General features: G+C 41.8%; 3 protein-coding genes across 3 annotated transcripts; all 3 read right to left on the bottom strand.

Annotated features, from left to right (window-relative positions):
- Positions 1-2,092: 2,092 nt before the first annotated feature.
- On the bottom strand, positions 2,093-9,813 carry LOC134649988 (tubulin alpha-8 chain-like). Its single transcript, XM_063504804.1, has 10 exons — positions 9,648-9,813; positions 8,559-8,787; positions 7,587-7,759; positions 6,689-6,817; positions 5,909-6,079; positions 5,336-5,476; positions 4,619-4,756; positions 3,749-3,826; positions 3,133-3,296; positions 2,093-2,338 (listed from the first exon to the last, which is right to left on the bottom strand). The coding sequence occupies exons 1-10, from the start codon at positions 9,648-9,650 to the stop codon at positions 2,212-2,214; spliced, it is 1,353 nt and encodes a 450-aa protein (XP_063360874.1). The 5' UTR covers positions 9,651-9,813; the 3' UTR covers positions 2,093-2,211.
- Positions 9,814-13,321: 3,508 nt separating this feature from the next.
- LOC134650393 (leucine-rich repeat-containing protein 74B-like) lies at positions 13,322-15,019 on the bottom strand. The gene has a single exon (XM_063505347.1). It carries the CDS (start codon positions 14,993-14,995, stop codon positions 13,322-13,324), a length of 1,674 nt encoding a protein of 557 aa, XP_063361417.1. The 5' UTR covers positions 14,996-15,019.
- Positions 15,020-17,763: 2,744 nt separating this feature from the next.
- Positions 17,764-19,458, bottom strand: LOC134650392 (leucine-rich repeat-containing protein 74A-like). Its single transcript, XM_063505346.1, has one exon. The coding sequence runs from the start codon at positions 19,456-19,458 to the stop codon at positions 17,764-17,766; it is 1,695 nt and encodes a 564-aa protein (XP_063361416.1).
- Between the last annotated feature and the right edge of the window lie 577 nt (positions 19,459-20,035).

The raw sequence follows: 20,035 nt of genomic DNA, 5'->3' as shown, positions 1-20,035 counted from the left end.
CCTTTACTTCGATCAACACGGGCTTCCGACACGTCGGAAGGGACAGGCCCAAGCGATATCTTGACATTCAAATCATTCTGCCATTTTTCGCGGGAGGGGGGAACGTGCACACAGTCGCACTTTTCACACTCTTACGTACAAAATCCAATCTGTAATGACGACACAAATACATAGAAAATGACACCCTACACAGACAAATCTTGCACACCTCGATCTGTTTTTGTGTACGGACGAGTCACAAGTGTCACAACACGCACACTAACACAATTTCGTCAAGAGATGAGAAGTCGGATTTGTCACTCGACCGATCCGCAATTTGTACTGGGCGCGAAAAATCGATAAATCCAGCAATTACATGAGACTAAAATATAATAATTGTGTTTAAATGTAATTAAACGTATGACATGTAAAAAAAATATTACATGTGAAATGTAACACCTTCTTTTTGTTAATTTGATGTCCCCGACCTCTTTTTACAACAAAAAACCGAGCAATTAGGCATTTTTTCTGCTGCTGTGTTCACTCGCGCGTCTGGACTCGGTCTAGTTAAAAATCCGAGCGCAACTAGTTTTATTACCCGCGTTAGATCAGTTGATCTTGTACCTAGGCAGAGGGGAAATAGTGCGAATGCCGCATCCCTTCCGTGTTGATCGAAGTACCTTTACGATATAATTAACCCTTTACCAGGCTAAGGGATATATATTTCCCACATAACGACGGCACTTCAAACATGTGTTCTATATACGATGAGTAAGACTGACATTCGATAGTCATTTTTGAAATGTCAGCCTGGTAGGTACTAGGTATTGCTGAGTATTGCAGATATTTACATTAGCACATTTAAGGTAAACGTACTGATGCTCGACGCGGTACAATAAGTCATCTTGAAACTTAAGTCATTGTGATACCAGGGTGTCATCTATTGTATATCTATGTCGAGCACTAGTACGTTTACCTTACCTATTCGCAAAGGGGCTGTTTTGTCCCCACTAAGAGGGATCAAGGTGGCATTTTAATTTTACTGTTCTAGGACACGATTTTTTTTTCTTACTTGTATGCTATTTTAGATTAAATAATATTTTGGAACATATTAATTTTCTCATAAGTAATGTGAAAAGCAGAATGTGTCACATGGTAGCAAGATTATTATCAGCTTGGGCATTAACACTTGAATCCCTCACTATGCTCAGGATGCTCTACAGCAACCCCAACTTCGTTTGGGTTGTACTTCTAAACTAGTACGTAACATAAGGATACGAAATTAAACCGACAGATAAAACAGTACAATTTATTAGACAAGCACATCAGACGGTCACTCAAAACTTTTTAAATATTTTAAAAACATCAACGGACTAATTACACTTACAACATTACACTTACAATATTAGTCACACCACAAAACCACCAGCGACTCAAAATAAACACCTCGAATAAAGCTTCTCCGTCCAGCATTTGCTAAAAAATTTAAAGAAAAACGCCAAAAAAACTTAACTAAGACAATCGCAAGTTTGCTCGACGAAGAAAGGCAAGCAGCGAGGGAGCTTCACTCTGACACGCTGCTTCTATCACAAAATGGTACCAAAATGGACCTCAACACGCAGGGAATAGGGGCTAGTCGCTCCTCGCCTACTGCAGACATTTTCGGACCTTTAAACAATTTCAGAGTCTGCTATAATCAATATTGTTAAAAAAAATATGGCCGTGGTTTTAGGGTGTCCGCTTCGGCGCTGTGACGTCACCATTCTGAAGTTAGCCAATTTAAAGAGTCTCCAAACTCCAGAGTTAACTACTAACTTCAGAAACTAAACCCGCGTGCAAACGGCATAGGTTAAAGGTAGCACAGAACCTGTATGACGCGGTGGTGTTGTGGTGTCAGTAGACGCTTTTTGATCGTATATCTAGGTCCGTCCAGATCTGGAATGCACCTATCTCAAGCCATTTACAAAGGAATTATCACATTTATCTGTTTTCAAGATACTTTCTGGGAGGGACACCAAAATTTCCCTGTCCCTTTTAGCAGCAAGATAGCAGAAAGAGAATAGAGATATAATAATCCCCTTACCCGTTCGCTCAATACACGACTACACATCGTACTTCGAAACACACTTCTTTCGTAAATGGCGCGCTAGGCTAGATGCACATTCTCCAGATGTCCACGGACTTTAAGATCGCGAAAGTCTGAAAAGCGACCTTAAGATGTAGTCAGATCGGTCATAGCTCGTCGTCGCCCGGTAGGTCGGAGGTCTCGATGGCCACCTCGTCGTAGTCTCGCTCCAGCGTGGCCAGGTCCTCGCGGGCTTCGGAGAACTCACCTTCTTCCATGCCTTCGCCGACGTACCTGAGGGAGAGGTTGATGTTGAAATACTCCTCGTTATTTGATAGAAATGCTGAGAAGCAGACATGAAGTTTGCGGAACCCGATAGTACCAATCCAAGTAAAGGTTTCTAAGTCCTCTCACCAGTGCCCGAAAGCCCGCTTGCAGAACATGAGGTCGAACTTGTAGTCGAGCTTGCCCCACGCCTCGGCGATGTTTGTGTCAGTCAGTGGCTCCACCTGGTCAGTACTCACCAGTGCACGAACGCCCGCTTGCAGAACATGAGATCAAACTTGTGGTCGAGCTTGCCCCACGCCTCGGCGATGATTGTGTCAGTCAGTGGCTCCACCTGGTCAGTACTCACCAGTGCACGAACGCCCGCTTGCAGAACATGAGATCAAACTTGTGGTCGAGCTTGCCCCACGCCTCGGCGATGATTGTGTCAGTCAGTGGCTCCACCTGGTCAGTACTCACCAGTGCACGAACGCCCGCTTGCAGAACATGAGATCAAACTTGTGGTCGAGCTTGCCCCACGCCTCGGCGATGGTTGTGTCGGTGGCGGTGGGTCGAAAGTTCTATTAAATCGTGTGACAATTGTCATCATCATCATCATTAACTTCGAAAGAGAAATACCTGTTTTTTGCCGATATAGTAAAGTTTTTTTGAATAATACAATGGTGGTGGCAAACAGGAATACGGCCCGCCCGATGGTAAGCGGTAACCGTAGCCCATGGATGCCTCTGACGTCAGCAACAGTGACATTTGTCGAATTGTCGCACCTGTCGCCGTGGTGAAATAGGGGCCTGGTCAGTACTCACCAGTGCACAAATGCCCGCTTGCAGAACATGAGATCAAACTTGTGGTCGAGCTTGCCCCACGCCTCGGCGATGGCGGTGGTGTTGCTCAGCATGGAGGCTGCCCGCTTTACTTGCGCGAGGTCGCCACCGGCCACAACTGTTGGCGGTTGATAGTTGATTCCCACCTGAACCCAGAAAAAGTTACTACGGAGCAAGGTGGAGCTGCGATTGCGATTTATAAGGACCCATTTGCATGCTGTCAACAGCTAAAAACATGTAACTTTAGAACACCTCTATGTTAAACCCTTATTATGTGCAAATAAATGATTATGATTAAGCATGATTGCGTGAAATAATGGCGAAAGAACAAGATGGGGAGAACACATAACAAGACAACAGTTCGACTATCTTTTGTTATTTAAGCAGCCTTGATTAAAGATAGATGATTCGAAATCACCATTTAATCACCACTATAAATGTCACACTTCTATAAAAATATGTTTATTTCAGGGTGGAGTATATGTATAGCCAAAATTTATACATTTCACTGTCAGCCACAGTCTGTAGTAAATAGAACATAAAAAAGGAAAGTATGGTGATGTAGGTAATATTTTGCTACTATAAAACTACATTTTACCTTGAATCCGGTAGGACACCAGTCCACAAATCTGATCCCGGCCCGCCCCTTCATGGCAGCTATAGCCGCATTCACGTCCTACAGAAAGAGAACAAATGTAGGTGTAACAAAACATAGTAAAGACAGAAAACAACAACCAAACAATATAGCAAAAATACCTTGAATATTATCACATTTTAAATAATGGAAAATAAATATCTCGTCACTCTGAAAGACTTGGCGATAACTTATTGTCACGTAACATTTACGATTTCCCGTTCATTTGTAGATTGGTACGAGTAAGTAACGACGGTACTTAACGTCAATATAAATAGGTAGGTACTTGTTACACCAGCAATGTTATGTACGATTAGGTACAGTATGGTGAAACCTAGCCATAAATGAACAAAGCTATCTCCATAGGCGAGTGTGCAGCTCCTTTCCAACAGGTTTGTTTTGTTAAGATCGATAGCACAGATAAATAATAGTACTAGGTACAGAAGATTCACTCTTTAACAAAACGCGATTACAACAGATATGACCGCTAGCAGGCGTGTCTCACTCCGCGATTTCGTTGCTTTGCTACAGGTAGCTAAAAGTACATCCGTTCGGCCCCAATTTTGGGGAAAGCCATAAGCCGCGCGTGGCGCTGTCGCCGCCTAGCGGCCATATCTGTGCTGATCGTAACAGACGCGTTTTGTTAGAGAGTGAGTCTTCTGTAATTAGTACTATTATTTATTCTGTGCCGCTAGGTGGCGCAAGAGCCACGTGCGGCCTATGGCTAGCCACCATGCAAAATTGGTGTGGGACCGTTGTACTTCTAGATACTTGCTGCGACGCGACGAAATCGTGGAGTGAGCCACGCCTGTCGATAGTGAAACGTAAACCAACCTTGGGCACCACGTCGCCGCGGTACAGCAGGCAGCATGCCATGTACTTTCCGTTCTGAGGGTCGCACTTCACCATCTGGTTCTGTGGCTCGAACAGCTCTGATGTGATCTCGGATACCGACATGCCCTCGTGGTACGCCTGACAAGAAATTCGATAAATATACATGGGTGTTTACAAACATTGTCTATCTCCTAAAATTCTCCTGGAAATATACTATGAAATATATCATATTCACGCTTAAACCACACGTTTGATACGAAGATCCCGGGAAAGGACATAGGAAAAATTTAATTTAATTTAATTTGATTTGTATAATAATCCAATATTCTTATGGAATAATAACATCAATAAATTGCTCTGATAATTAGCTTAAGATAATTTATAAGTATATTACGATTCATAAGTGCTTGTTGCTAGGCCTACATGAATAAAGTATATTTTGAATTGAATTGTATTGAATTGGATAGGACTTTTTAGTGAAAAGGCGAGGTGGAATTTACTATGGAAGTGGGATATAGGAGTACAAACGCAGAACTCTGCAAACTGTCCATCGGTGGACCGTGGAAAGGGCATTGGTAATACATGGTACCTTTTGTAATAAGGTTTACGAACTGTCAGTTAAAAGTGTGGGCGATGGTACTGTACTAATCCTACGTAGACGAAGAAGAGAAGCTACTTGACTGTACTTCGCTAAAGGATTTAAGTTCTAATGATCACCTTGTCAGCGGAAACAACGGGAGCGTACGCGGCGAGAGGGAAGTGTATACGCGGGTAGGGAACGAGGTTGGTCTGGAACTCGGTCAGGTCCACGTTGAGCGCGCCGTCGAACCGGAGCGACGCTGTGATCGATGATACCACCTGACAACGGGAAAAATACACTCAAGGCTCAGGGCTATAACCGCGAAAACCGAAATTCGCAAATTGCGGGGATCTTTCTCTTTTACTCTTATTAAGACGTAATTAGAGTGACAGAGAAAAATGCCCGCAATTGACGAACTTCGATTTTCGCGGTTATATTAACCCAGTATTATTGGTCGATAGCATGATCGAGAGATTTTCATAAAGCATGCTATAGGGCCCGCATTCGGGAACAGCGGAAGATTTTCGAGGAGTATGCGATGACTCGAGGATGCTGTATACTTACTGTGTATGCCGAGATATCGACTTATGGCCCCGTAGACAACATGCCAATCGCTAACGCTTCGTAGCGAACGAAACGCAACTGTCACTGTCACACTAATATGGAAGAGTGTCTCCTTGGCTAGGCCGCGGCTTGGCAACGAGTTATACCTGTGAGATAAGTCTGTTGAGGTTGGCATAAGAGGGTCGCTCGATAGACAGTCGCCGACGGCAGATCTCGTAGATGGCTTCGTTGTCGACCATGAAGGCACAGTCAGAGTGCGATATGGTAGCGTGAGTGGTCAGCACAGCGTTGTATGGCTCTACAACCGCCGTTGAAACCTGTAAGCAAATTTTATCTTACGGTTACTTGCGTAACCAGCTATGAATAGAATTTTATGTCTTAATTAGTAATCGGCACTTTTCCACTTTTATTGGCTCTGTGGTAGGTGTAGGTAGGTGCAGCATTTCACTCTAATGTTGTATCTACTCGTAATTGAGGTAAGTCCGCGCATTTAGTTAAGCTGAAATTTGGTAAAAGTATAATTTCGATGCAAATGCAATAATGTGCTGTTTTAATGACTAAGTCAGGTGACCAAAATAACTCCTGATCGGGAAAAATCCGCAGACGTTTCAAAAGAGAACGGACAGATTTCATATAAAGTAGGTGGAAATTATGATGAAATAGTATCTGACTAACCTGCGGTGCGGGGTATATGGCGAACTCCAGCTTGCTCTTCTTGCCGAACTCGTCCGAGAGGTTCTCCATCAGCAGCGACGTGAAGCCAGAGCCGGTGCCGCAGACCGAGTGGAACATTAACACGTTCACTGTCCCAACATTAACTGTCAACCTTACGGCCTTTTAATAGAGGCTTGCCGTGACCCCTATGTGGGGCACGGGACAGTGAACGTGTTAAGAAACCCTGTCAAACGAGTTCTAATCTGACTGACCTGCGGTGCGGGGTATATGGCGAACTCCAGCTTGCTCTTCTTGCCGAACTCGTCCGAGAGGTTCTCCATCAGCAGCGACGTGAAGCCAGAGCCGGTGCCGCCGCCGAACGAGTGGAACACGAAGAAACCCTGCCAACAAGATGCTTCAAGATTTGTAGCTAGAGTTAAAGATACCTGATTTAGTGCTTTAGATAGCAGATACCAGGTTTATGCCTGGTTTAATGCTTTAGATAGCAGGTGTCGTAGAAAGCAAACCGGGACTGGAACCTCAGGTGGCATGAGCTTTCTCTGCCAAAGATGTGGGAGGTTGTGCCGCTCACGCATCGGCCTCCACAGTCACCAAACCCGTTGTGTAAACAGCAATGCATAAATCCTCTGCAATAGACGCAAAGGCCAGTGATAATGATGATGTAAGAACTTGGCTAGTCGAATGAAATACAATAAATACTCCACAGAAAGCAACATCTACAGTAGGAATCAGGATCGCCAAGACAAAACTGATGCTATAGACTTCGCACCCACGCATACTCAGTTCTTGGCTTTGAGCCATTCACCGCTTAGTCCTCCAGTTATGGATGTGTGCATGGCGCGTGTCTAATCGCAGAGAGAGAGAGAAAGAGAGAATAATAGTTTAACCTGTAGACCAGTTCATTAATGAGCTAGCTTTCTTATCCACTTCATTCAGAATTTCGCGGACTGTGGTGTAGTGTTCGCGCGTTATTGTTTGCGGCGTCTTCCGTGCCCAAGAGAGAGAGGAATAGTTTTACCTGTAGACCGGTACACTGGTCAGCCAGCTTCCGTATCCCCTCCATGGCAGGCATTAAAAGTATGCAGCCCGCGCGCATAGTTGTTATTGGCGTCCTTGCCTATGATAAGAGAGAGAGAGGAATAGTGTTACCTGTAGACCCGTGCATTGGTCAGCTAACTTCCGTACCCTCTCCATGACGGGCAACAGGATTTCGCGGCCCGTGGAGTAGTGTCCGCGCGCGTAATTGTTGGCAGCGTCTTCCTTGCCCGTTATCAGCTGTTCAGGATGGTAGAGCTGTCGGTAGTCGCCGGTGCGGATCTCATCTAAAACACGAGCAGAATTTTACGGAGGCACGTGTAATTAAAAAGAAATATGAAATATTTAACAGCAAAAGAAAACTTCATGTTACAAAAAGCAAACATGGGGATTAGAGGCCTCTGTGGGTCTCCACCCGAGGTCTCCACAGGTTTGATGAGATGAGGACGGAACATAAAACGAATAAGTATGTTTTGAATGATTAATGAGCATAAACTTCTTACAAGACACCGATGACCTGGATGAATGAATGATGGATGAATTTCACTGGATGAGGGCAAGACACCAAATATTGCGGCAATCCGAAATGGCTTCTGAAACAGTCTTTAGCTGACTTACCATTACCAATAACTGTAGGCTGAAGGTCCACCATCACCACTCTAGCGTGTTAAAACACGAGTTCGAAGACCTCAGGTACGCTTCACAAATAAGCAACGTCCCGCGTGCCGCCGCAACGCCTGATGCCGTGCTCGGGGCAGTCCAGTTGCCATCAGGCCACGCCCATCTGTACTCCGTCTTGCCCGATGTGAACCGCCTGAAATGCTTCTAAAATACTTGACTTACCAATGACAGTAGGTTCAAGATCCACCATCACAACCCGTGGCACCATCTTCCCTCTATCCGCCTCAGAGAAGAACGTGTTGAAACAAGAGTCTGAAGATCTCGGGTCAGCTTCACAAACAGGCAGTGTTCCGTCAGGCCTGATGCCGTACTCGAGGCAGTACAGCTGCGAGCAGGCTACGCCCATCTGCACTCCGACTTTCCTGTCGTGTACTGACTGAAATGCTTCTAAAATACTTGGCTTACCTATGACAGTAGGTTCAAGATCCACCATCACAACCCTAGGCACCATCTTCCCTCTATCCGCCTCAGAGAAGAACGTGTTGAAACACGAGTCCGACGACCTCGGGTCAGCTTCAAAAACAGGCAGTGTCCCGTCAGGCCTGATGCCGTGCTCGAGGCAGTACAGCTGCCAGCAGGCCACGCCCATCTGCACTCCGGCTTGCCCGACGTGGACCGATATGCACTCCCGCTGCTCGCGTGCAAAAAGGTTACACGTATTTTACTCGCATTAACAGATAGTTTGTCGGTGGAAAAAAACTGAGAATATGAACACATTGGGTAATTTTACGGTTTAGACTCACTCGCGCGACATGATTCAGAGAGTCTAGGTCTCCTTTCTCAAGTACTAACAGTGCGAGCAGCGTTCACAATGGCCGTGTATCGCGCCGATGTCGTGACTAAAAACGAGTCTGAACTGTAAAATTATTCAATGTTAGTATGCCTCACAACAGTTTAAATTCAAGTATTAACATTTATTTCTACAAAGGTAATGTGAGGAATAGGTGATAGTTTTGTAGGTTCAGCTATCATCTGTAATACAAAAAAAATCAGTAATAATAAACATGACACTGCCTATTTTTTTTTAGATTTTAGGTAATGTCACATTATAATGTCAGTCAAATTTCTGAAGCGTTTTGTCACTTATTTCTTTGAAAATACATGTGAATCCCTCGAGTAATAAGTATGCAAGGGCAAGGATAAGTTAAGTATATCAACAGAAGGTCGAAAACGTGACCATAATCTCACCTTTTGGCTATGATGGTCTTCAATACTCATCCAAATTCCGTTGCTTTTCTTTCGCACGTATAATTTGGAATGGAGCCTACTCACTGTAATTAAAACCCTAGCTCACTGTTACCTACAACGGCTGTACTGCTGCAAAATTTAAAAAAACCTACGATTTCTTGACACGCCGCAATTGATAGAAATAATACAAAGTACGATATTTATATTATAAACTGAAAAATATTACGTAGAAAAGTACGGCGCATGGAAGTAAGACGGAGCGTAAGAGCGTAAGAACTAAGAGAAAAATACACAGAAAATACTTACCATGGTTATTACTTAAAATTTTGTTAGATCCGGTGTAAAACACTATAAAAAAATGTAGAAATAAACAAATATCCTACAAAAATTTTGAAACGAACTGAAATTTTGAAAAAAAATGCGGATCTGTCTCCGCCTGATGGGCTGCTCGGATTCACTGTTTTTTATTCCTGATTTGAATTCATCAAATGTACAAATTTGTAAGTTGCCAGTTTGTTTGAAAAGAGTTTTGAAACATTAGTTATAGGTTGTATGTTACACGAGTGTGTATAGAGGTGGTTAATATATTTAAAAATATGGCGTAAAATATACAATGTGTGTACATAAACATAAATTGTAAGGGGTTATACATATTTTTTAGTAAAGTAAAAAATGACTAACTGAAAAAATTATAACACGCCATGTACCATTAGATTATTATAATTATACTTTGTATTTACTCAAAAACTGTCTTACTGTCACGGTTTTTTTATTAATAACTACGTTCTGGTAAGATCGGTAAGAATATGAGGACATTAAATAGAGGTACCTAAGTGTAACTTTTATTTCTAACTACATCTTCCTAAAAATATATACTTATATAAATATTTACCAATACCTAACATTTCGAACTTGTCAAACTATTTCTATTTGCCTCTAAAGTTTAGAGGGGTGGCAAGTGGCACAAGTGGCAGGGGCGGCAACCAGAGGGTCCCACGATCGATGCCCAGCGCTGGCCTTGTATTCACTATGATTTAGCGTGCATAATAGCGCGTCGAGCTCTCTTGGACTGACCGGGGTTACATGAACTATAGTTGGTCAAACCAAATTGTCAGTAAATAAGAACAAAAAAAACTATACTCATCCTTTTCTTTTGGGTGTTAGTACTAGTGTAAGACAAAGATAGTATGATTCACTCTGTCTATGTTTGAAATGAGACAGTCCTTTGACAAACTATAACTAGAGACTAGTGTCAGACGTCAGGAATTTTCCTGACATATTAGGAATTTTGGCCGTTTGTCAGGAAGCTGGAATACGAAAATGTCAGGAATTTGAATTAACTAATATTTTTTATAATGTACCTTTTTATATCAGGAAAAATATTCTCAAATCAGAAATTTTGTCAGGTAATTAAAAATTTGTATCTGGTAACCCTATGTCCGACAGAAGTTTCAGTTTCGCGGCTTCGGCATAAAAATCATGTTTCGTGGGTTTCGGCCGAAACTATAGCACATCCGAATCTTTGGTGTCAGAAAAAATCTGGTTTCGGTTGGACACTACTAGAGACGCGTAATAAATATACAGGGTGGGCGTCAATAACCGGAAAAAATACAGTTTGCCCTCGCAAATAAACATAGTTTTTAAGTAATTTTTTTCATGTCATTTGGCCCTTTATTAACATGTAAAAATTCAAAATGTAAACTACAATTTTGCGGGAACCCCCCCTCTTTAGTGAAAACCGCGAGTTCATCGTAGACTGGTTCGCTCGACCTATCGACTTCACACAGCGAATGGAATGTCACCCTGAATCCCACTGATCCTCTTCTAGATTTTCTTTTTTTTTTCATCGCGTTACTAATATAGAGCTTATGTCGTGGCAATACGGTATAAAAATGCTCAACTGTGTTGAAGTTGACTGCTGCTCTACTGTAACTGTTGGTACGCGAGGGTATTGATAGATTGGAATTCGTTTGAATTAGTTATTTGTACAACAAGAGATCAAAGTTTGATATTTCTTCGAGTGCTTATTTTGAGTCCCGTGCAAGCGAAAGATTCTATAATAGATTCACGAGCGTAGCGAGTGAATCTAATTTAGAATCTTGACCTCAGCAGTGAGAACATATTAGAGAACCCGAAAAATGTATTCCTTCTTCATCACTTACCTCTATTCACTCATGTTTTCTTAAGATATACCAACAATTAAATTTTCACCTCAGCAGCTCGAACAAGGGTACTTTGCTACTTAAAAACAGTGAGCAAAATCGCATTTTGCTCACTGAGTGAGCAAAATCGCATTTTGCTCATTTTGTCTCACTCAGTGAGCAAAATGCGATTTTGCTCACTGTTTTTAAGTAGCAAAGTACCCTTGTTCGAGCTGCTGAGGTGAAAAAATTATTTTTAGGAAAATATGTAGTCCCAAATAGTAGTTGGACGTACACGGTGTATGTTCGTACTTATTGTACAGTCGTTATCAGATATATATTAGGAGCGGCCGAGGTAGATATACTCAAAAATATCTGAACAGCACTGTAACGCCTTGACATTTATAGACGTGTTCAGATAATGTTTACGAGCACCTTGGCCGCCGCGATGTAAGTATCTGATGGCATAGAGAAATAAGTAAGTTTACTTGACTGTACCAAAGAGGATTTGAAATTGAAATTACACAATATTTTCTTTGACTTTTAGGATGTTCCAGTTAACAGTATGGACAATGCCACACAAGTTTTAAGTTTTTAACCACCCAACCTAACCCATAGACATTTAAAGCAAGCTGATCTGTAAATCAAATCGGGGCCTTGGAGGATATAATCAAACGGAGACGCCATGTCTGTAATTTTCTGTACAAAACAGTCTGCCGATTTTTGCGGGGGAGGGGAACGTCAAATATATGCGTAACGTAAAAATAGCCATGTCAGATAAACGTCAGTCCATACATTGTGTATGACCGTTGGCCGCCTATTTTCGACAGAGGGGAAAGCCTGTTAATGGCTACTCCGTTTAGTTGTATCCTCCAAGATCGGGGCATATAAATCAAGGTACTCTTTATCACATAATCAGCGTAACATAGTCATTGTAAATCCTTGTAAACATGCTTTTATTCACTCAACAAAACCACCCAAGTGACAAAATTAGCATACACGACGTACAAATAAAACAATTCGATTTTAAACCTTAAATCCATTGGGTAAAATTAAAATTATTTTACTAAGTTACTGTCACTTAACCCTTCCTTAAACACATCTTTTTAAGTGTAGATTATTTTGAATATTTAATTGTGGCATTGTGTGGCATTGCGCGGTGGTTAGAGTAAATACGCGGGTGCGGGAATCGATTCGTTCCGCAAACCGAGGCTAACATGCGTGGTCATTCTAGGTAGTAACTCGTAATGTGGGTTTGTATGAAAACATTCGTTGGAATTTACATACAAAATGCGAAAGTGAGTCAAATTCTTGTCCATCTGGCGTGGCGGCCTAGCATGAGTTGCGTTCTCGCGCGCGAGTCCACACTTGAAGTCGCGCTAGATGCTAGATGTAGGTATGGAGTTGCGCGCGAGAACGCAACTCATGCTAGCACCTAGCAAGTCTGGTTTATTTTTAGAGAAATCAAAGGACATTTTACATGGGTAGGCGCTATTTTACAAAAACTAGACCTTATTAGGATTACCTACTCCGATCTCCTTACGATGTTTTTCTGCCTAAAAGTAATCATATTTCGTACGGTGCCAAGAAATTGTGGTATTAATTTGTACGTCTTATTGTATCACTAAATCTAACCCGAAATTCATTGCAACATATGGTTTATTAAATCAACAATTATAAAATAAAGTATTACAAATTATAAAATAAAATAAAGTATTAATTAGAAACAAAATAAATCTATGAAAGTTGATATTTCTGTGTCAATTGACATTTTAGCCGTTTAAGCGTCGTTATGACATCCAGAAGATTACATTCACTTAATTTTAGTGTCAATTTGGTCTACTTCTTTCCCTTAGCTTCCTTCCCTCCCTTCTTCCCCTTCACTGGAACTACAACAGGCTCCGGTTCAGGCGGCGGCGTCGGCGGCAGCTTCCTCTCAGGCCATTTCCTCATCATATACTCCCCCATCTTCGTAACATCAACCCTCTTCGCCCCCTTTTTAGAGGTAGGCCCAGGGAAAATGTAAGCTAACTCTGCTATAAGCCCGTCATCTAAAGAAACTCCTGCGGATGTAAGCGCATCTGAGAATTCCTTTATTTCTAATATTTTGCTTCCCTCTTTCATTAGTTGGTAAATCACTAGCGCTATATCGATTTTGTTTTTCTTAGGCTTCTTGCATATATACTCTACTCTGTTCAACGTCGTCTCTCTCGGGTCTGGACTTGTTACCTTGTGTAATCCTTCTACATATCCATAAGTTACTTCCACGTTTTGTTTATTTGGTAATCGCTTCATAGCGTTTAATACTTTTATAAAGCCTTCATTTACAGTAATACCATCCATATCAAGTTCCTGTATTTTAACTAACTTGGATTGTAATTTATTTATAAAGAGTATGGAATCCGCCGAGCTAATGGGGTTGTATGCAACGTTATAAGTGATCATTTTCTTGGGTTTCGCCATAAAGACGGTCAGGTCCGTCGCGACTTCTGTGGACGATAGCTTGTTATTGCTGATGTCTAAATGTTGCAAGTTTTTTGCTTTGAAAATCTGTTTTATTGCTCCGGATATTTTGGTGCCACTTAAACTGTTCCATGATAAGTTTATATATTTTAGTATTTCGCTGTTGCCTAACTCAACGAGTAGGTTGCAGAGTCCGGAAGGGAAGGAAAACAGAAGGTTGCGAGATAGGTCTAAGTGTGTTATATTGTTGTTCCACTCTATAGCCTCAGCAAGAGTTTGTACACCTTTTCCGCTGACGCCATTGTTGGAGAGATTAACTTCCTGAACATCAGATCGAGAGAATATAGCTTCAGCGAAGTGCTCAGTACCAGCATCACCCATCTGATTCCCACTAAGATTGAGCATCTTTAAAACCTTGTTGTTTGGCAGTCCTGCACATATCCTGAGAGCTCCGCTCGGCCCAATCCTACATCCCGAAAGATTTAACTCAGTTATCACATTATTAGTCATCAGCATCTCACCTAAATGGAAGCAAGCGTCATCGTTTAAAAAGTTGTCCGTCAAGTTAATGCTGGTAAGCGTTTTATTGTTGATCAGACTCTTGGTCATAGCCTGGATGCCGTAAGGATTAACGCAGTAATAGCTCAAGTCTGCCTTATCTCCGAGCAACGCTCTGTGGAAAATTCCAACCGGGGTCTGATTCATCTGCTTGCATAAAGTTAGGTACAGTTCTTGGCCGTCGTCAGGGTAGATGGGTCTAGGCGCTGGTCCTAATAACGCGTGCGATATCCCAGGGTCGAGGACGCAGGGGTAATTGTAGTAAACGTGTCTGAAGACTGCGCTGTCGGACTGGGCGACGTAAGCGGCACATATTTCTCCACTTCCAGGGTCGTAGAGACCCTGTTCGTATAGTACTTTTTTCTGATTAGGGGCTTCTACATGTATGACGAGAGAAGACCATTCAGACATGGAAGGTTCTACTGATTCCTCCTCCTCTTTGACTTGTAGTTGTAAGACTTCCACGGTCTCAGCAGACCCGCTACTAGACATGATGGTAAATAATTTCAAACGTATTACAAATATAAAAAAAATCTTAAATAAATTAAAAATCTGAATTCAAATGTCGTAAAACATTCGTAAAAAGTCAATGACAGTGAAAAATGACGTTTCGAAAATCCTTGCCATATCCTCGCTTAAAAATTCTTAAAAAAAATTAATATAGGAGTAGGTACCCAAAGAGTAAAGTAAGTATATAGGAAAAGAGAGCCCTCTTGAAGCATTTTATGTAAACTTATTTCAAAGCGCCATCTATAATTTGGATCCGAAACTAACTATGTATGTGTGCGTGCACATTTACATATATCAAAAGAATTGGGAATGGTAGTCTAGTTTTTAAAATATAACAATGTAAAGGAAAGTACTGAAATTTTCTCTATTCACCCCGCGATTTCTGATGACCCCGTTTTACGGTATTTAACATTCAAAAAGTGATACTAATGTACAGTTTTAGTAGGAATTTTTATTATACTCGAAAACAGATTCCGGACAGGGCACGGGAGTAGTAATTTGAGCCTTTAATTAGTATTTTTAAGTATACCCTAAAAACAAATGAATCAGTGAATGAATGTTGACCCCGGTGTAAAAGTGTGACTACTTTATGGAAAAAAATAAATGGTACGCATTATCTGATGCTAACTTCCGATTTTCATCTCAAACACAAAAAAAAATCGCGTTCAGAAAATGACCCACTTAGATAATTAATTGATGAGAATACAATACAATACAAATACTCTTTATTGCACACCTCAAAAAAGAAAACAAATAAAAAATAAACACAAGCAGAGGTAAACAACAGACGGTAGTATACAATACAATACTATACAAATCCTCTTTATTGCACAACCTCAGAATACTTGATTTGTTTTGAAATAACATTTATCCGTGATGCCGCTATTGCTCTCAAGGTTTATCTTTAGAATAATGGCGTTGTACTCTTTATTAAAAAAAAGAATCGCCAAAAGGAGCCGCCTATCTGCTGCCTAATGATTGGTAGTGGTAAAGTTAAACAAAGGCCACGCCATTGGTCTAAAGATAAGCTTTTATGGTTGTACTATTTTATCATAACGCGCCGCAATCGGACGCTCCGGACGTCCAGCCTTACGGCTCGGCCACGACCCCACGACATTGAGCGAGTTGCGACGGCGGCAGCGACAACCATAGATGGGAAGAAGGGACCGATCGCCGAGTCTCGCTTCAACCTATGGTTATCGCTTCGGCCTTCGGCCTCGTCCACAGTTCGCCATTGGTAAATTCCAAGCTCTGCTTTCTTGCAGCTCGACCTTTGGCCTCATTCGTAAGCGCCAATCGGACGCTCCGCGTCTTCAGCCTTATGAAAAGCTCAGCGTTAGACATTGCCTTTAAAAACACTGATAAACTTTTACATTGTTAAGTTTACTGGCCCAGTCTGGCACCGGTCCGCACACGCGGGGTTGGTAACCGCTTTGCTAGATGTACCAGCCCCCTGCTGGGTGAACACTCCGATGCTCAATGCTCACTTCGGCGGAGCCGGTGCCCACCACCAGACATATAATGTACCAGTGTCGGAACCATTACCACCCGGCCACAAGGAACCATGGCCCATCTGGAAGGCGCTGAACAGGCTTAGGTCCCAGGTCGGCCGTTGTAAACAGAACATGGCCGTATGGGGATTGCTTCGCGGCCACTCTACGCAATGCGCCTGCAACACAGCACCACAATCCATGGCGCACCTGATGAAAAATTAAGGTATCTATAAAATTTCAAGTATAATAGAGGTAGCCTAATAAAACTGGTGTTTTTGGTTAGTCTACTAACTATTTGATATAAAAAAATTCAGCTCTCTAGCATTATCCAAGCCGAAACTACGAGGATTCGAAAATACGACGAAACGTGCCGAGAAAAGATATGCACTGCGTTTTGCCCTTTGTCTCGTCTTGGCGGGGGCACGGCCGTGCCCCTAGATGTCTCGATCCAATTAATAGAAATCGCCTTTCGCCTTATAATGTGGGTTTGTATGAAAACATCCATTGGAATTTACATACACAATTCGAAAGTGAATCAAATTCTTGTCCATCTGGCGGTATGCTAGAGCATGAGTTGCGCTCTCGCGCGCCAGTCCATACTTGGAGTCGCGCTAGATGTAGGTATGGAGTTGCGCGCGAGAACGCAACTCATGCTTGCACGTCATAGCAAGCCTGGTTTATTTTTAGAGAAATCAAAGGAAAATTTACATGGGTAGGCGCTATTAATTTACAAAAGCGACAACTTCAAATTCAGAGGGAAACTAGACCTTATTAGGATTACTCCGATCTCCTTACGATGTTTTCCTATGCCTAAAACTGATCAATATCTTACGGTACGTATCACTAAATCTAACACGAAACTCATTGCAACATTTTATTAAATCAAAAATTATAAAATATAGTATTACAAATTATACCTATAAATAATAAAAAACCGGCCAAGTGAGAGTCTGACTCGCGTTCCAACGGTTCCGTAAATTAAGTCTGACTCACGCTTGACTGCACATTTCTCATAGGTTTTCCTGTTAACTATTTTGTGTATTTTTTTCAAAATTGTAGACCCATTCGACAGACAGACAGACGCACGAGTGATCCTATAAGGGTTCCGTTTTTTTCCTTTTGAGGTAGGTACGGAACCCTAAAAAGATAATTTCTAAACTACAAATAAAATAAATCTAAGAAAGTTAATTGACATTTTAGCGTCGTTATGACATCCAGAGGATCACATTCACTTAATTTTGGTGTCAATTTGGTCTACTACTTTCCCTTCCCCTTAGCTTCCTTCCCTCCCTTCCCTCCCTTCGCTCCCTTTTTCCCCTTCACTGGAACTACAACAGGCTCCGGTTCAGGCGGCGGCGTCGGCGGCAGCTTCCTCTCAGGCCATTTCCTCATCATATACTCCCCTATCTTCGTAACATCAACGCTCTTCGCCCCCTTTTTAGAGGTAGGCCCAGGGAAAATGTAAGCTAACTCTGCTATAAGCTCGTCATCTAAAAAAACTCCTGCGGATTTAAGCGCATCTGAGAATTCCTTTATTTCTAATATTTTGCTTCCCTCTTTCATTAGTTGGTAAATCACTAGCGCTATATCGATTTTATTTTTCTTAGGCTTCTTGCATATATACTCTACTCTGTTCAGCGTCGTCTCTCTCGGGTCTGGGCTTGTTACCTTGTGTAATCCTTCTACATATCCATAAGTTACTTCCACGTTTTGTTTATTTCGTAATCGCTTCATAGCATTTAATACTTTTATAAAGTCTTCATTTACAGTAATACCATCCATATAAAGTTCCTGTATTTTAACTAAATTAGATTGTAATTTATTTATAAAGAGTATGGAATCCGCCGAGCTAATGGGGTTGTATGCAACGTTATAAGTGATCATTTTCTTGGGTTTCGCCATAAAGACGGTCAGGTCCGTCGCGACTTCTGTGGTCGATAGCTTGTTATTGCTGATGTCTAAATGTTGCAAGTTTTTTGCTTTGAAAATCTGTTTTATTGCTCCGGATATTTTGGTGCCACTTAAACTGTTCCATGATAAGTTTATATATTTAAGTATTTCGCTGTTGCCTAACTCAACGAGTAGGTTGCAGAGTCCGGAAGGAAAGGAAAACAGAAGGTTGCGAGATAGGTCTAAGTGTGTTATATTGTTGTTCCACACTATAGCCTCAGCAAGAGTTTGTACACCTTTTCCGCTGACGCCATTGTTGGAGAGATTAACTTCCTGAACATCAGATCGAGAGAATATAGCTTGAGCGAAGTGATCAGTACCGGCGTCACCCATCTGATTCCCACTAAGATTGAGCACCTTTAAAACCTTGTTGTTTGGCAGTCCTGCACATATCCTGAGAGCTCCGCTCGGCCCAATCCTACATCCCGAAAGATTTAACTCAGTTATTACAGTATTAGTCATCAGCATCTCACCTAAATGGAAGCAAGCGTCGTCGTTTAAAAAGTTGTCCGTCAAGTTAATGCTGGTAAGCGTTTTATTATTGATCAGACTCTTGGTCATAGCTCGAATGCCGTAAGGATTAACGCAGTAATAGCTCAAGTCTGCCTTATCTCCGAGCAGCGCTCTGTGGAAAATTCCAACCGGGGTCTGATTCATCTGCTTGCATAAAGTTAGGTACAGTTCTTGGCCGTCGTCAGGGTAGATGGGTCTAGGCGCTGGTCCTAATAACGCGTGCGATATCCCAGGGTCGAGGATGCAGGGGTAATTGTAGTAAACGTGTCTGAAGACTGCGCTGTCAGACTGGGCGATGTAAGCGGCACATATTTCTCCACTTCCCGGGTCGTAGAGACCCTGTTGGTATAGTACTTTCTTCTGATTAGGGGCTTCTACATCGAGGACGAGAGAAGACCATTCAGACATGGAAGGTTCTACTGATTCCTCTTCGTCTTTGACTTGTAGTTGTAAGACTTCCACGGTCTCAGCAGACCCGCTGCTAGACATGATGGTAAATAATTTCAAACGTATTACTATAATATACTTAAACGAATCTTAACTAAATTAAAAATCTGATTTAAAATCTCGTATAAATAATCAATGACAGTGAAAAATGACATTTTAAAAATCCTTGCCATACTTATCCTCGCTTAAAAAATGCAACAAAAACCATGATTATAGGATTATTGCACCTCTAACATAGGTTAAAAACATATTATTAAAAACTTGAATAAAGTTAGACCAAGAAAAGTCTGCCGCGATTTTGATAGCCCACGCAGTGCAGGTGTTACATGTCATAAATTCATAGAAGTTTGATGTTTAAAATGACACTTGCACAGCTTGCACTGCGTGGGCTATCAAAATCGCTGCAGACTTTTCTCGGTCTGACTCTAATCCTAGTGCTGCCACCAAAAACTGAACCTTTAATGTAATATTATAAAATAAGATTTTTAAATAAAATAAAGAAATATTATAGGACATTCTTACACAGATTGACTAATTCCCACAGTATGCTCAAGAAGGCTTGTGTTGTGGGTGGGCGACGGGCGTTTATTAAAAAAGTTGTCCCCTACACTTTTTTTTC

Source organism: Cydia amplana, chromosome 8 (genome assembly GCF_948474715.1).
Source record: "Cydia amplana chromosome 8, ilCydAmpl1.1, whole genome shotgun sequence".
In the NCBI taxonomy this organism is placed as follows: Eukaryota; Metazoa; Arthropoda; class Insecta; order Lepidoptera; family Tortricidae; genus Cydia; species Cydia amplana.
This window is presented reverse-complemented; position numbering and strand designations above follow the sequence as displayed.

What these genes read in the sequence shown, in the direction of transcription:
- LOC134650392 (XM_063505346.1), bottom strand. Translation starts at nt 19,458, where the DNA reads ATGTCTAGCAGCGGGTCTGCTGAGACCGTGGAAGTCTTACAACTACAA.
- LOC134650393 (XM_063505347.1), bottom strand. Translation starts at nt 14,995, where the DNA reads ATGTCTAGTAGCGGGTCTGCTGAGACCGTGGAAGTCTTACAACTACAA.
- LOC134649988 (XM_063504804.1), bottom strand. An exon ending in TCTTGAACCTACTGTCATAG is followed by an intron (nt 7,760 to 8,558) that starts GTAAGCCAAGTA and finishes CTCGTGTTTTAG; the next exon opens with ATGAGATCCGCACCGGCGAC. An exon ending in TCAACAGACTTATCTCACAG is followed by an intron (nt 5,477 to 5,908) that starts GTATAACTCGTT and finishes TCCCGTTGTCAG; the next exon opens with GTGGTATCATCGATCACAGC.